The 14,621-nt window shown below is 39.4% G+C and overlaps 1 protein-coding gene across 4 annotated transcripts in view; it reads right to left on the minus strand.

The window, feature by feature from the left end:
- The window catches only part of Ecpas (Ecm29 proteasome adaptor and scaffold), a 116,349-nt gene that overhangs the window by 55,899 nt on the left and 45,829 nt on the right, over window positions 1-14,621 (minus strand). For all 4 annotated transcript variants that reach the window (XM_021651804.2, XM_021651803.2, XM_021651800.2 and 1 more), the window contains 2 exons: window positions 12,673-12,754; window positions 10,035-10,154 (listed from right to left, as the gene is read on the minus strand). In XM_021651804.2, the coding sequence (XP_021507479.1) occupies window positions 10,035-10,154; window positions 12,673-12,754 (202 nt within the window). The remainder of the gene's footprint in view (window positions 1-10,034; window positions 10,155-12,672; window positions 12,755-14,621) is intronic.

Below are 14,621 nucleotides of genomic sequence, written 5' to 3' on the forward strand. Positions count from 1 at the left end.
TTTCCTGAGAAAAATTTGTCGGAGTTTGTTAAGGAAAATCCTAAAATTAACTTTATCTGGACACTATTTGGAAGTCTTCCTTATGCCCTGGAGATCATGAAGGACAGACAAGCACATAGGTAGAGGAGGCCATTACTTCAGGAATCTTCTTGGGGTATCTTCATTTCAGCTGTCTCTGACATGAACTCAGTGGCTGGCTCTTTGATCACCTCCCCCTGAGGGTGGAGCAGCCTTACCTGGCCACAGAGGAAGACAGTGCAGCCAGTCCTGATGAGACCTGATAGGCTAGGGTCAGAGGAAATGGGAGTAGGACCTCCCCTATCAATGGACTTGGGGAGGGGCATGGAAGGAGAAGAGGGAGGCAAGGCAGAGTTGGGAAAGAATGAGGAAGTGCACTACAGCTGGGATACAAAGTAAATAAATTGTAACAAATAAATAAATTAAAAAATTCCATAGAAAAGGTTGTAAATCCAAGTGTTTAATAAAGTTTTTCCAGTGATGGGGGGAGGGGCTAACTCAAACAGTACACTGGTGCAGGGCAAACAGAGACAATTGACAAACCCTGACTGGCCAGTACAGGTTATAGATTCAGGGCTTCTGTTTATTATAGGCGTGGAGATCCCTAAAAAGACAGTTTAAAGATGGGGGGTCCACTCTTGAAAGAATAAAACTCAGTACTAAGATTGACTAAAATAAACTATTTCTACTTGATAGCGTAAATGATGAAACACAGTAAAACGAAGTTAGGTATTAGTACTTGCTACTCACGAAAAGACCAGTTGAGGTATTTTCTGTTTGTCTGGAATGCTGTCAAATAGCAAATATATTAAATGTGTTTGCTTTGGAGGAGACACCCTTTAGATTCTTTAACTTGGAATTATAGGGTTAATGATAATAAAATCTGTCCTGTTTGTATTTTTTAAATTGTACTGAACCTGTAACCCTGGACATGTAATGAAAACTCAAACACACATTCTGTACCGCTTGGATAATCATTCATCTGTCTTTGTTATGGTACACCTGTATAAATAAAGAAGCACCTGGTTGCTATTAAGTCAGAGCCACAGAAGCAGCCTGATTGCTAGAAGTCTCAGCCATGTTAGCAGCCTGATTGCCTGACCATCACCTGACTCCCTCCCTCCCCCCCTCACCAACTTATCTCCTCTGCCCTATCAGCAAAGACCCTCCATGCTGGGGAAGGGCCCCATGTACCCTGATGGGTAAGGTACGTGGCACCTTAACATTACAATAAGTTCAGGTGTCTTGTTCCCATAAACAGGAAAAATTGCCATAGACCTTCTTAGATACCAGTCTCCGAGACCATTTCCCAAGTAGTGCTCTGGTCAATCTGACTCAGAAGACAGTACATACATCCAGAAGGGTTGGATCAAATACTCACCTATCTCATGGAGTTTATATATTATTTCCAGTAATTCTGTGTTTTGAAAATAAGTCCAGCTTTGAGTATTTTCAAAACTCACTGCCTATCTCCCTAAGTAGTCTCTTTTTCTTATATTCCCATTTTTAACAACAGGAATATAATTCTACTAAACAGTTTATTCTGCAAATCTCTTCCCCATTAGTCACACAGTCCTTCAAGCTGCTATTCAGATGAGCATCTTATTCCCTGAAACACCTATGAGTAGGCATGATACTCCACCTCTATTTTGAACAGGAAAAATGTGCCTAAAAATTACATGTCGTATGTGGGCCATAAATCTTTTTCTTTTCATAAAACATCAGTATCCCAATCAATCCTTTTGTTTTACTGTCCTGCCAATATTATAAGACTAATGATTTTTAAAATACCAGATCCAAAAATAATCTAGCACTTGATTATACTTTTGTCATATTTTAATCTTTTCTATTAATTTATTGGGGAGGTATTACATAATATGTATGTAGAATATCAGAAGAGACCTTGAAAGATTCAGGTTTCTCCTTCCACCACTTTGGGTTTCAGGTATTAAGTTCAGATTGTCAGGCTTGGCAGCAGGCACCTTTATACACTATGATACCTTGGCAACCTTAACATGATTATTAATTCAGTAAGATAATGACTATCTTGTCTAATACGACCACTTAATAAGTATAAGTATCTCCGGTAGAAGTAGCAATAATAAAGCCAGACATTCAGTGCTAACTGAGAAACCCAAACTTACTGTTAAAGCACCAACAGTAACTTTAAGAATTGTATAAGCTTTTTTAGGTATAAGAATAATCTTTCTAGCAGGTATTTTACATACATATGAATATATATATATATATATATATATATATATATAATGAAAAAGGTAGGGGGTAATTTTTTTCTTTTACAGACAAGGTCTTACACTATAAACTCTAGCCTCAGACTTGGAAATTACAGGTATGAACTACTAGATCTACCTGGAGAGATATCATTGATACTAATGTTTAATATTGGTATTTGATGAATGTTTCACAAAACTCAGAGATCTTTGTACTTTCAACATGATTTACATAATGAGGGAAGCACAACTACACATGTATAGAATGTTTTAGTCTCGACGTTTGCTGTGAAGGTTTTATTACAATTTGTTCTGAATGACTACATGTAATTAAGAAACTTGGTTCTCCCAAATGACCTTGCCTGCTAGTAAGCTCTATTTGGTAGCAGAGTTGTGGCTAACTGTGAATTCCTCCTTGTTCCCTAGTGGAAGATATACAAGTTTTTACAAACTTGTAAAATCAACAATTTGCTTCTGTATCACAGCCTATTGATAGGAAATTTTAATTAGCAAGTTGTCCTCTTATTTACACATACACACACCATGGCATCTAAGGCTTAAGAGGAAAACACATGGAGGAGCAGAGCTAAGACGGCTGCGTGGCTCCTACAGTGGGCTAGAGGAGAGTAACTGCCTCTTCTGCACCCCTGGTGTGGCTCCCAGTATCCCACACCAGGCCGCAGTAATGATCCACAGGGGCCATTAGGACCTCAGTGCACGGTGGCCACAGCCGGAAGGGGAGGGAAGTACCCTCAAGCCCTCACCTTCAGCCCTGCAGCTACCATGGAGGAGTTGCAGCAGCCCACACCCAAGCCAAGACGAACCACTACCTGCTACAAGGAGGAGCCTGCAGAGCTGCAGTATCTCTAGAACAACTGGAAGGCAGGTCTCCTGGAAAGCTGTTTTTAGAAGTCGCATACAAATGGAAGGAAAGATGGTGAAGAATCTGACAAGGACCTGCTATTGCTAAATATGGCCCACCCTCAGGCAGGCCTTGAGCATGGAGACACTGCTCACTCTGTTAGAAGAAAAATGCCGGCCTCAGTGCTGCCCATAGGCTCAAAGCATGAGGCCATGCCCGGTGCGCTGCAGGACAGCTGGCACCGAGCACAAGGAGGTAGGTAGTGTCCTGGAGCTTACTCAGATCCTGTCTCCAGCTGCCCTGCCTAGCAGTAAGGCCACCCTGACTCTGAGCAACAGCAGGATATCCAAGACAAGTCTTTGTGACGGTGCAGTATTTACAGTGTTTCACCAACTAGAAACCTTGAACCAAACCAATGACTTTTGCTATGAGTATCTGCATGTAAAGCTGTTTGGAAAATATACATATACATACACACATATACATATATTGTGCAACACATTACAGTTTGCAGTGGCACTTCAACAAACAATACAGAGGAATGTAGTGTTTTCGGTGGAGAGAGGCAGAATTGGATATGGAACAGCCATGACAGGTGTAAGAAAAGGCTGCAGTGGACAGGGAACATGGCATTGTGAAGTAAGGCAGGCAGGTAATGTGTAGTAGCCTGGAGCTCTCCAAGGCTTTGCTCTGGAACATGCTGCTCAGTGCATGCTCACCCTGGCTCCCAACCACAGGGTATCCGAGACGGAGAACAGTTCACTTTCTGGACTGGTACTCCCTGAAAGACACCAGAGTCTGTGCTGCCCCTGGAGGCCACGTTGGTATCTATGGTCCATGCTACATGGTATCTGAGGGACATGCTCTTGTCTGTGGTCCTTGAACCATCCCAGGACATGTTCATGTCTGATGTCCATGTGAATGCTTGTGGTCTGTGCTGCTACCTGGGACCACGCTGATATCTGTGGTCGTGCTGAGAGGGCAGGCTGCGGAGGTTGGGGGGTGTCTAAGGCCCATGTTACCACTAAAGGACATATTGATGTCGATGGCCTACGATGCAGTCTGAAACCATGCTGATGTCCAAGGGCCATGCTGCTGCCTGGAGCCGTGTCGATGTGAATGGCCTATGCGACTGCATGAGGCCATGTTGAGATCCGCGGTCTGCACTGCAGTCAGAGGTCATGTTCATATCTATGGCCTGTGCTACTGCTGAGGCCATGATGGTGGCTCGTGATCTGTGCTATGGCCAGAAACCACGTGGAAGTCCATGATACATGTTACTGCTGACTGTATAGGGCAAGGAAACTTCTTTTGCAGTGGTATCGATGACTTCTGACTCACAGTTGAGAATGAGAGACATAGAAGGCTTCTGTGACCTACCCCCTACAAAAAGAGTCTAGACAGAAAGTCTGAAGAGGACTGTTCAAAAGTGATAGGGATCCTGAATGAGCATTTCCCAGCTGATGTTCTAGAGAAAGTGAGGGTGGGGAGGGGCTGTTTCCTTGAAGGGGATGACCATGCTCTAGTGAATATATGGGCAACATAAACCAGACTTGGTATTTTTTTTTTCTTTTCTTCTTTTTTTTTTTGGGGGGGGTGGGAGAAGGGAAGAGAGTGCTGTCAAAAAAGGGGGTAAACCTGGAAAGACTGGGGGGAGTGAATATGATTACAGTGCATTATATGAAACTCCCAAATCATCAAGAAAAATTTTATGTTGAAAATAAAAAGACAAAGAGACATTACCAGAAAAGTATGTTCCAATGTTTTTATGAACATCAATACAGAGAAAGAAAACACTACATACTCAACTATTTAGTAAGCTAACTTCACAACACATCAGAATTATTACACACCATTATAAATAAGATTGTTGATGGCTCAGCACAAAAAGGCACTTGCCTTGCAAGCCTAGCAACCTAAGCTTAATCCCAGGAACCCACATAAAGTTGGAACAGTTTAGTGAGGTGCTCTCTGATGTCCAAAGATGCAAGTAACAGATTACACCAGGTGCCACCTGATGTCTAAACATGGTACCTGCACCTGCCTACATGTAATATACAAGCACAATATCTTTTAATGTAAAGATTTAGCTTTTGAAGGTAAGTTTCACAGACAAAATCTTTGCTATAATAATCCATGTCAGCAGAGAAGAAAAAGTTATTTCAATTTATACAGATGTAAAAGATTCCTCATCTTTACTTGATAAAAACATTCAACCAGCAATAAAAGGAAACATTAACATTCTAAAAGGAATCTATGAAGGAAGCAGATGGCCACTGAGTTAAGATCTTCTAGAAATCACCTTACAGACACACAAAACTGCCCTCAAAATAACTAAGGTAACAAGGTAAGAGCCCACAGTGTTTGATTTGATTATAACTTGAAGAAGACAAAGGAGAAAGAAGGCGAAGAGGAAGAAGATAAAGATGAAGAAAACAAGCCGAGGAAGAGAAGCAATGAAAAAGGGAGGATAGAAGTACTTGTCAGCCTCATTTTCCAACTACAAACAAAAATACGGAGTTTAGAAAGGTTTCTTGCTTCAGAGAAGACAAAGTCTAGGCCTTCATCTTGAAATCCAGTAACAGGCCCACAACTGGAAGAACCCCTGGACTATTAAATCGATTGGAACTACAATTGAAAACTATCTTCATCACCCCTATTACCTCTAGCTGCAGAACAGGAAGCAGGATTCCATCCAGAGCCCCAAAGCTAGGTTAAGCTATCTTGGAGATCAGTGCCATGCCCATGATGATAGGAATTAAGAGCCCTATACACAGGCCAAAGCTCACAGATGAAACTCTGGAGCCATTATACCTGTCCCAGCCACAAAGACCTGACTGAGTTCAAAGGTAGACCCAATTTTGGCTCACATCACTGACATCCTGAAATGGGCCTCAAGTATACATCACAGCTTCCCTGTAGCTGTGTGACTTAAGTACAACACCAGAGCTGGGAGTAACTGCATGCCGGATTGGTAGAAGCAAACACGTGAGCTTCCTGGAGGCAGCCCACTATTTTCTTGTACAGCTGATGAATGGGTGTATCCCTGGTTTAGGCAAAGCCCTAAAAATTTTGCCTCAAGATTTCTTATTGTTGCTATACAGTCTTTCCATGCTTGCCTCATATATCTGGAATGGCAGAAACCCCACACTGCTTCACTCTGTTGGGAAGATTTTCTGCAACTTATTTTAAAGATGTACCTTCATGACATAGTGCTGTTTAAATGAACTGATGATTTCATAATCCCTGATGATGATTTTAAAGAATTTCTGACTTGATTCAAGTAATTTTAAAACCCTCCTGCAGTACAGCAAAAACTGCTAGGAGCTCTGTGAACTTCCTTATGTTAAACACATCCTGAACAATACAAAGAACACTGTACATGGAACAAACCAGGGTTTGGATTGTCTTCTACTATTGAAAATTGAGAAAACAAGCTAGGAGCATACCTCTAGTTTGTCTTGATCCCTTTTCTATTGCTCTCAAGAGACACCATGAAAGGACAAACTATAAGAGAAAGCATTTAATTGTGGGCTTGCTCAGAGATGGAGTCCAGTGAAGTGCAGGGATCATGAAAGCGGATAGACAGGCGTGGTGCTAGAGCAGTAGCTGAGAGCTATAAGTTGGAGGCAGAGAGAAAAAGAGGCTTGGCCTAAGCATGGCCTTTTGAAATCTCAGAGCCCACTCCATTAACATACCTGCTCCAACAAGACAGTACTTCTTATCCTTCCCAGAACAGTTCCACCAAATTATACACCAAGCATTTGAATATATATGAGCCAACAGGGCCATCCTCATTCAAACTACCACATAGTAGAATGGCTAATCTTAGCTATAAACTTGACGTACCTGAGAAAGGCTCTCAATAGAGAAATTGCTTCCATTAGATTAGCAAAAGAGGCCCCATACAACCTAACATTTACAGGCTACTGTCACTGCTCTTGAGAGCAACTGCTCTTGGCAAAGCCCCCCAGAACTTGACAGTAAGACCCTACTGCTGAAGACATCACATCCCTGAGTCATAAGGGCAAAAATCAAGCCTATAGAGACCTGCAAGCTTTATCCATACCAGAAAGCTTTCATAGTGTGGAAAGGTGCTGCATAAGCTACTAGAAAAATAATGTAATCATGAATCATATCTAGCTATGACTCATACAAGCTACAAAAATGACTGGTGTGACAAGCCATGCCCACTACTATAACAGCGGCACAAACATGGGAGTAACTAACCACTTTCTTAAGGCCCCTCCATGAGATGAAACCCCTACTGCACCATTACCAAGCTAAAAATTCAGGGCTAGACAAGTAACGGGCTCTAGAGGGGAAACTACTACTATTATTATGCTGTGCTGGGTATATTTACATAAACTTGACACAAACTATAGTCATCTGAGAGGAGGAAATCTCTTTATGGACTGTTGACCAGCCTATAGAAGATTTTCTGAATTAGTGATTGATGTGGGAAGGCCAAGCCCACTGTGGGTGGTGCTACCCTTGGGCTGGTGGTGCTGGATTCTAGAAGGACACGGAGCAAGCCATAAGCAGCAAGCCAGTAGGAAGCATTCCTCTATAGTCTCCTTATCAGCTCCTGCCTCCAGATTCCTGCCTGTTTGAGTTCCTGTCCTGTCTTCCTTCAATGATGGGACTACAATATGGAAATGTAAGCCAAATAAACCCTTTCCTCTCCAAATTGGTGGTTCATCAGCAATAAAAACCCTAAGATATACGCCAAATGGATATAGTATTAAACTGACTCCTAATAACTTCTCCTCACACATACTGAACAATGCCTATCTTGATCCTCATTTGAAAAATTACTCTTCGCAGTAGATACTGATTATCAGTGGCACGCAACTTGCCAAGGTGTGAAGAATAAGAGACTGCAGAATAAAGGCAGCATTTATATCACACTCCTCCTCACTGGGCTCAGGGATCACTTTGGAAGAAGTGCAAAGGATATAAGAGGTGGGTGGTAGATGACTACAAGAAAATATTAACTTCGTCATATAGCACGGCAGCTGCACATATGAACTCGTTGTTGTAACAGCATACATAAACCCTACGCTGGCCTAAAAGAGAAGAGCAAATCCCAGCAGGGGGGAAGGGAGCTGGGCACACAGCGCCACTCCTAGATGTAGAGGTATGAGCATTACCAGCTGCTGGGTAGGGGGACAGTTTAAGAGCACAGCTCCTGGGAAAGTCACCTACTCTCTAGTGGAAACCACACCTACACTTCCAAGAATACTGGGGCAGCACAAACTGGTCTTGAAGGGTTTTTGTTTTTGGTTTTTTGTTTGTTTGTTTTTTTAAAGAATATAAAGTTAAGAGGGTAGGGAAGCAAAGTTGTGACTCTGGGAAGAATAGGAGGAATGAATATGATCAAAACACAATGTATGAAATACTACATAATAAATAAAAAAATATATACTAAAAAATGAATAATTTTAAAGTAAATAATGGAAACTGATAGTGTAGAAAAAAATTACAAGACACGAATCTAATTAAGGGACTAATATCCAGGATACAGACAAACAATAAAAACTTCAAAATTTGTGTGGCAGCTCTTCACAAACTGAAAATTACCATGCAATCCAACAATTCTAGAATAGAATCGATTCATTAAAAAACTAAAAACAAGGGTGCTAAAGAGATGGCTCAGAGGTTAAGAGCACTGTCTGCTCTTCCAAAGGTCTGGAGTTCAATTCCCAGCAACCACATGGTAGCTCACAACCATCTATAATGAGATCTGAGCCCTTTTCTGACATGCAGGTGTACATAAAGATAAAGCACCCATATAAATAAAATAAATAAATATTGTTTTAAAAAACTGAAAACAAGATTTCAAAGAAATACTGGAACATTCATGTTCAAGGTGGCATTATTCTTGAAAGCTAAAATGTAAAGTATGCCAAAGATCCAAATAGATGGGACATTCAGACTTAGAAAAGAATGAAATCCTGACACGTGCATGCTACAGCAGATAGATCTCAATGACACTGTACTGAGTGAAATAAGCTAGTCGATTGTATATTAAATGTCAAGAACACATTACCACAATTTTAAACATGAAAGAAATAATATAAATAAATTAGATTACCAAATTATTTGCCTTGAGGGCTAAGGTAGTCATGACTTGATTAAAGATAAAATCTGTTGTGAAGAATTTAGTACCCTTCAACAACACGGATAATAATTTTCCAGTGCAAAGATAGTTTGGTGTCAACTCAGAGGACTACAGGCCAGGAGAGAAGGAGGAAGACTTCTGCAGTCACTAAATTAAGAAGCAACAATGTGAGTTAATATCATCTTTAAGCACAGAAGGTGAAGACTTTGTGAAGACAAAGTGAGAACTGCCCACTGCCTGACTTTTCGTTTATGTAACTATTTATGATGGTAATATTTTTGGAGAAAAGATACACATATACACAGACTCAAAAAATCACAACAACACTAGTTTGTTTGGGGTTTTGGTTTGTTGTTGTTTTTGTTTGTTTTCAGGAAGATTGTTTTTTCAGGACAGGGTCTAACTATGTAGCCCTGGCTGACCTAGAATTGGCTCTGTAGTTGAGGCTGGCCTCGAACTCATAGAGATCTGCCTGCCTCTTCTTCCCAAGTGCTGGAATTAAAAGCGCACAGCACCACTGCCTTAGGTACTTTGGTTTCTTATGGCCATGGGCAAACGACAAACACTACTTTGAATGAAGTTACCACCATATACTCAAAGTAAATGAAAACCATAACCAATATATATTTTATAATACATTTTTACTAAATAATTTCTCTAATTACACTTAAGATAGAAATAAAATTGTTAAGTCTTGTTCTATACATCATCCTATTTTCTGAATATCCATTAATTCCATTTTTCAGTAAGTAAACCCATTTACTCAAAACATTTTTCCCCTTTGGACAATGCAAATTACCTGAATGTTAGCTGGGAACGTTTCAGCAGCCTGTCTAGAACGCAGGAGATGAGGAACAATCTTTAACTTCACTCTGGTACTGACTGGGTCTCTTTTCAGCTCTGGCTTTAGAACTGCTCCCTGGGAAAAATATGTTTGATTATAACAGCACTTTAAAATTATTTGTGGCTTTTTACTCTTTAAAGTTACTGAAGATTTCTAGGTGTTGGAGAGAAGACCTAGTAGTTAAAAAACATTTGTTGCTTTTGCAGAGGACCTGAGCTTGATTTCCAGAACCCAAATGGTGGCTCACAACTATCCATAACTCCCGTGTCAGGGGATCCAGGGCTGCCTTCTGGCCTCTGAGAAGAGCACACATGTACATGACAAGCACACAAACATGCAGGCAAAATACTCACACATAAATAAATATAAAAATGTGTTTTAATTACTGAAGATTCCAAAAGTTCTTACTTTTATCGGTATCACCTACTAGCAACTGTGACATTAAATATAAAACTGAGAAGTCAGAAACATCAATAAATATAGTAATTTTTCTTTTAAAAGACACTTTTTAAAAATTACACTGAGGAAAAGAGTCATTTTATATTTTTTGGACGTATCTTCAGCATCTACCTTACCAGAATACAGCTGGATTTTTCCATAATCTGCATTCAAATTGCTGTGACAGCTCTTTTGTTTGAGGGAATAAAAAACCCAGTTTAAACAGACACATAGTCAGAAAGTAGGGATGATTTTTACCTTTTTTAAAAATTGTAGATCTCTAATTCTACATCAAAACTTAATAAATAATGGTTTCTTAAATTTAGTTGTAATTTGGAGTTTAGGCCAATTTGGTGAGCTCCTACAGGTGCTGTTAAATAAAATTCTACTCTGTCTTATAGTTTGGATGGGGTTCTTAGATTGTATGCTTTTGTAACACCATCGGCCATCTGGAAATTATTGTCTTTCTGAGTTAAACAAATGTTTCAAGATAAAATACCTTCAATAAACATTTTTTAAAATCTTCCTTTCAACAGCAATCTCTTCAGGAAATATTAAGAAATTAACAGAAATTGCTATGTTACTGAGTCAATGAATTCAAATTTCCCACAATTCTATTTTTTCCTTGAAAGTTCAACTTTTATCATTCCAAAAGGAAAAAAAGAAAAATCACTTCAGTTTTCATGGATGTGTTCTCATTTTCTTTTTAGAGAAAAGGTCTATCAAAATACCAGTCACAATAACCATAGTTTACTTACCTATTTTTCAAGCAAAATAATTTCTAATGCTTCATCAAGACAGTCTTTAATCATCTTACCTCCACTCTCCTCTCTCTCTGACTCTTCCTCCTCTCTTTGTCTCTTCCTCTCCCTCTCCCCTCTTCTACTTTTCCCCCTCTTTCCTTCTCCTTCTTCCTCCATAAGTATGTGACATGGCTTTACTTTGATCTGTGATTATGACCCCACACAATATATACCCACCATTAATCGTATGACATCTACGCAAATATCAACTTTAAAAAAACAAAAAACTGGCAAATAATCTCTTGCCTCTACAGATACCCTGAAAAGTTCTTTGTGACTTCAAAGAGGTCAACAGACTATACTCTGAAAAACAAAACACTGAACTATCCAACCCTTTCATTTTCTACACAAAGAACATGAGGGAGAGAGAGATAGATTAGCTAAATTTCTCTTCCTCACACAATCCAAGGGTCTCAATTCATTGTTCTTTCTGAGGTAGCAATTTAATCTAACCAGAGCTATTAACTCCTACTTATGATTGTAAAAGAGAGCAACCAAATACACAAATCATACTGTGTGTTTGGATTGGCATTTGGAATAGTTTGAAACATGGTGAGGAGAATTTTTTTTTTTTAGTTTTATTCATTCATTCATTCATTCATTCATTCAGTCAGTCAGTCAGTATACAGTATTCTGTCTGCATACAGACCTGCAGGCCAGAAGAGGGCACCAGGTCTCATTAAAGATGGTTGTGAGCCACCATGTGGTTGCTGGGAATTGAACTCAGGACCTCTGGAAGAGCAGCCAGTGCTCTTAACCCCTGAGCTATCTGAGAAGAATTTATTAAGCAATGATCTTACTTTAAGGCTACAGAAACCACTTCTTGTTCTAGATTCTAAACCAGAAAGTAGTAAACTACACCTCATAAAGCTCACATGACCATCATTTTTGAGTTTAAAAAAAATTGCTTTTATATTTTTAAACAGAAAAAAAATCAACAGAATAATATTTTGTGTCAGATGGAAACTGTATGATGCTCAAATATCGCGTCCCCGATTTTACTGAGGTATAGCCATTCCCATTCAGCTACACTACTGCTACTTTCACGTTACAGAAACAGCAGTTATAGCCTTAGAGGCCACAATGTCTGCAGAGGCCAAAATAATAGCAGGGAAAGTTTGTGGATACCCCATCTAGATAATGTATCATCATGATTTATGCATCTACACTGAAAACACCAAATCTATTAAACTCACCTTTTAAGAGTTTAATTCACATAGACAAACATGGCTTAAAACTAGTCATTCATAAGACATAGATTCAGCTTGCAAACCAAGTAGGGAAAAACAAATACAGCTCATGTCAACACAATGCTTTTTCTCCTGATGTGAGACTAAATCAAAGCAACTTACTTCTTTTGTCTTCAGTGGTATATCCCCAAGGTACACCTTGTACATCTTATTAATGATGGCAGAATTATTCCAGTCAATTAAGCTACGGAAGGTTAATAAAGATGGTTAAAATTATTTTGTCCGCATTTCAATGGTTAAAAAAAATAACCCCAATACTTGTCAAGGAAAACTGTCAGAAACACACAAACAGAATGGACAACTGATACTGTGGAAGAGAAGAAATGAAAGGGTCTACTGTCAAACTTAGCTTTAAAAACTACAGATTAACTCATTCCATTTCTTCATCTTAACTCAAAAAATCACTATAGCCAATGGCCCAACTTGGCACCACATGTGGGAGAAAACAAAAGCGGACAAAGTTCCTCTATACAGGTTGCCAGAAGAGCAGCATGGAGCTCAGCAGACACACGGCTGCCCTTGGCTCAGAAGCTCTCGGCCACTAGTTGATGCTTCTGTTTAGCAATAAACAAAATAGTTTTATGGTTCAAATACTCCTAAGAAACTTAGAACCTACTCTATTTCTCCAATATTGTTATTTGATTCCTGGTATCATGCAGCTCCTTATCTAGCCAAACAGCTTCAATATCTAAATCTGAGAAGTCACAATGCCATTTGTCACAGAGATGCATCTCTATTTGAACTCTAGGAAAAAAAAAAAAGGTGAGTTGGGATAGAGTGACTGGATAAAAAAATAAATAGCCCACCACCCATCACCACCACAGTGGGCCTCATTCACTCATTTTGTAAGTCCACTAATAATAAAATTGTCCATTTCACTTTACTGCTATATTTCTCTCATGCTATCGTCTTTCTGACTTTTAACACTGGTTTTTGCTTTCAATTTATGCTGTATTTGTATAAAAACACTTTGTTACGTTGCTCATCTGCTTTTACAGCCTTATCAATCTGCCTCTTCTTTGGTTACCCAAAAATCCCACCATTTTTAAAGGCATTCTACATTTCAATTTTAAATACTATTCACCTACATCTTTTCTCAGCTGTTTGATGCTAACTCATCCTAAAGTTATACCACTATTTCCCTTTTATGAAACTTCAGGCTTAGAAAAGTTCAACCAAACAAATAGTTTAAGAAAACCAAATAAATGCCTGAAAAGGAAATTTAACCAGTGAGGAATTTTTTTTTTTTTTTTTACTGTTCCTTTTATTTTGCTTTACCAACCTTTTTTAAGGTTTAGTTTTCTGACTACATTTTTTGTTTGTTTTGTTTTGTGTTTTTGAGAGAGGTCACTCTGTGTAGCCCTGGCTGTCCAGGAACTCATTCTGTAGACCAGGCTGGCCTTGAACTCCTGGAGATCCTCTGCCTCCTGAGTGCGGGGGTTAAAGGTGTGTGAGACTGCATGCAAAGCTCTGTCTTTTCAGTATGATAAACACTGGCTTTGGTGTACCTCCCCCAGACTAACAGCCTGAGCGCACAGCCACAAAGAAGAAATACCTGCAGAGGCACTGTGAGCTTCTCCTTCACAAAATGCTTACCTATGTGTTCTCCCTATAGAATTTTGTAATCTTAATGTGATTTTATGGTATCTGCATTTTTTATCCTCAAAGCAAATTTAATTCACATACTAAAGATTACATCTATGCTTCCAACAACCAAATCTACAATATGATATCAAGAGTGAGGCCAATTCCGGGCATGGTGGTGCACGCCTTTACTCCCAACACTTGGGTAGGCAGAGGCAGGAGGATATCTGTGAGTTCAAGGACAGCCTGGTCTACAAAAAGAATTCAGGACAGCCAAGGCTACACAGAGAAACCTGCCATAAAGGAAAAAAAAGAGAGAGAGAGAGAAGAATGAGGCCAGTTCAAACTTAATAAAAAGTTTTGAAGGAAGAATTCTTTCAACACTCCAAAACTAATTCTCTTGAATGGATACTAGAAATACTCTATGTTATTAAGCAATAAGAAAAAAAATTGAGACTTCAAAGAAT

Source organism: Meriones unguiculatus, chromosome 3, assembly GCF_030254825.1.
Source record: "Meriones unguiculatus strain TT.TT164.6M chromosome 3, Bangor_MerUng_6.1, whole genome shotgun sequence".
NCBI lineage: Eukaryota > Metazoa > Chordata > Mammalia > Rodentia > Muridae > Meriones > Meriones unguiculatus.